Source organism: Mycetomoellerius zeteki, unplaced genomic scaffold (genome assembly GCF_001594055.1).
Source record: "Mycetomoellerius zeteki isolate Tzet28-1 unplaced genomic scaffold, Tzet1.0 scaffold149, whole genome shotgun sequence".
In the NCBI taxonomy this organism is placed as follows: Eukaryota; Metazoa; Arthropoda; class Insecta; order Hymenoptera; family Formicidae; genus Mycetomoellerius; species Mycetomoellerius zeteki.
Genome location: NW_017256436.1, coordinates 1,716,558 through 1,718,086, shown reverse-complemented (window position 1 = coordinate 1,718,086; position 1,529 = coordinate 1,716,558). Strand labels below are relative to the sequence as shown.

The 1,529-nt window shown below is 44.4% G+C and overlaps 1 protein-coding gene across 1 annotated transcript; it reads right to left on the bottom strand.

Annotated features, from left to right (window-relative positions):
- Positions 1-407: 407 nt before the first annotated feature.
- Positions 408-1,103, bottom strand: LOC108732199 (uncharacterized). Its single transcript, XM_018462878.1, has one exon. The coding sequence runs from the start codon at positions 1,101-1,103 to the stop codon at positions 408-410; it is 696 nt and encodes a 231-aa protein (XP_018318380.1).
- Positions 1,104-1,529: the final 426 nt, after the last annotated feature.

The window sequence follows — 1,529 nt, the reverse complement described above, 5'->3', positions numbered from 1 at the left end:
ACTTTTTTGTCGTGCACGACTTGTAGGACTTATGTACGGAACATACTCCCCCCGTTGAGAGAGTCAACGATCAATTCGGTTTCGCTCAATACATTTCGCTTGTACGCTTGACTTAAATTAGGAGACGATATTACGCCGAGTGTGAAATAAGGCTGGATCACGGCTCCATCGGTAATGGACAGAGACTTCTTACAGGTCTTGTCATTTCTTCGGAGGACGTCATGACGGAGGCTGTTCGTATCACACCATCATCTCCCGGATAAAGTCTCGTGATCTGGCCAACCCATTGTGTGCTTGTCCTTGATTAAGATCATGGTTCCCATGTTTAGTTGCGGACCGTCCTTGGACCACTTGTGACGTACTTGGAGTTCATTTAAATACTCCAGATACCAACGTGCCCAAAAGTCTTATCTCATTTTCGTTATGTGTTGCCATGTAGACAGACGGTTGGCTGGAACACATGTCAAATTACCCTCCGGGAGGGCAGTTAGAGGCTTGCCAATTAAATAATGTGCCGGAGTTAGAGCGGACGTGTCATTGGGATCGGACGAAAGTGGTATGATTGGCCGGGAATTTAAAATCCCCTCGACTTCGGCAGTGAAAGTATTTAATTCTTCGTGTGTAAACAACGAATCTCCTATCACGCGTCGAAAATGGTGTTTGAATAGTTTCACAGTGCTTTCCCACAGTCCACCGAAATGTGGAGCTGCCGGAGGTATAAAGTGCCATGTTATTCGGTGGTCGCTTGCGAAACTGTTTATACGTTCCTTGTGAGCTTCGGAGTTAAAAAGGACGTACATTTCCTTTAGTTGGTTATTTGCGCCTACGAAATTAGTTCCGTTATCGGAGTAAATCTGCTCCGGAAATCCTCGTCTCGCGGCAAATCGTCGTAGTGCGGCTAAAAATCCATCAGATGACAAATCGGTCACGACTTCAAGATGTACGGCCTTGATGGACATGCACACGAATATGCATACGTAGACTTTAATGCGCGTCCTGTTACGAAATTTTCGCTCCTTAATGTAAAACGGTCCGCAGAAATCGACGCCGGTATTGGAAAACGGAATTGCCTCGCTTACCCGTGCTATAGGAAGGTTTCCCATTTTGGGTTCAACGGTGTTGGAATCGAATCGAAAACAACGTATACATTTACGCACAATTTTTCGAACTTGGTTCCGACCATCGAGTATCCAAAACCTCTGCCGCACAGCTGCTAATGTGTGTTGAATTCCCGCGTGATGATTCGATTCGTGCGTTTCGCGGATAATGACGTCGGTTAAATGATTACGATTTGGGAGGAGAATCGGATGCTTCTGAGCAAATGTCAGTTTTGATCCTTGAAGACGACCTCCAACCCTAATTATACTGTTTTCGTCTAAGAATGGATTGAGATTAAGAATTTTGCCCTTTCTCACGTGGTTTTTAGTTTTGAGATCTTCAATGTCATTGTGAAAATGGATTTTTTGTAAAAGTCTTAAAATCTGTGTTTCGGCCTCGATAATTTCTTGAGTACACGGCGTTCCTTTATA

Coding starts and splice junctions, on each gene's coding strand:
- LOC108732199 (XM_018462878.1), bottom strand. CDS start 1,103: ATGGGAAACCTTCCTATAGCACGGGTAAGCGAGGCAATTCCGTTTTCC.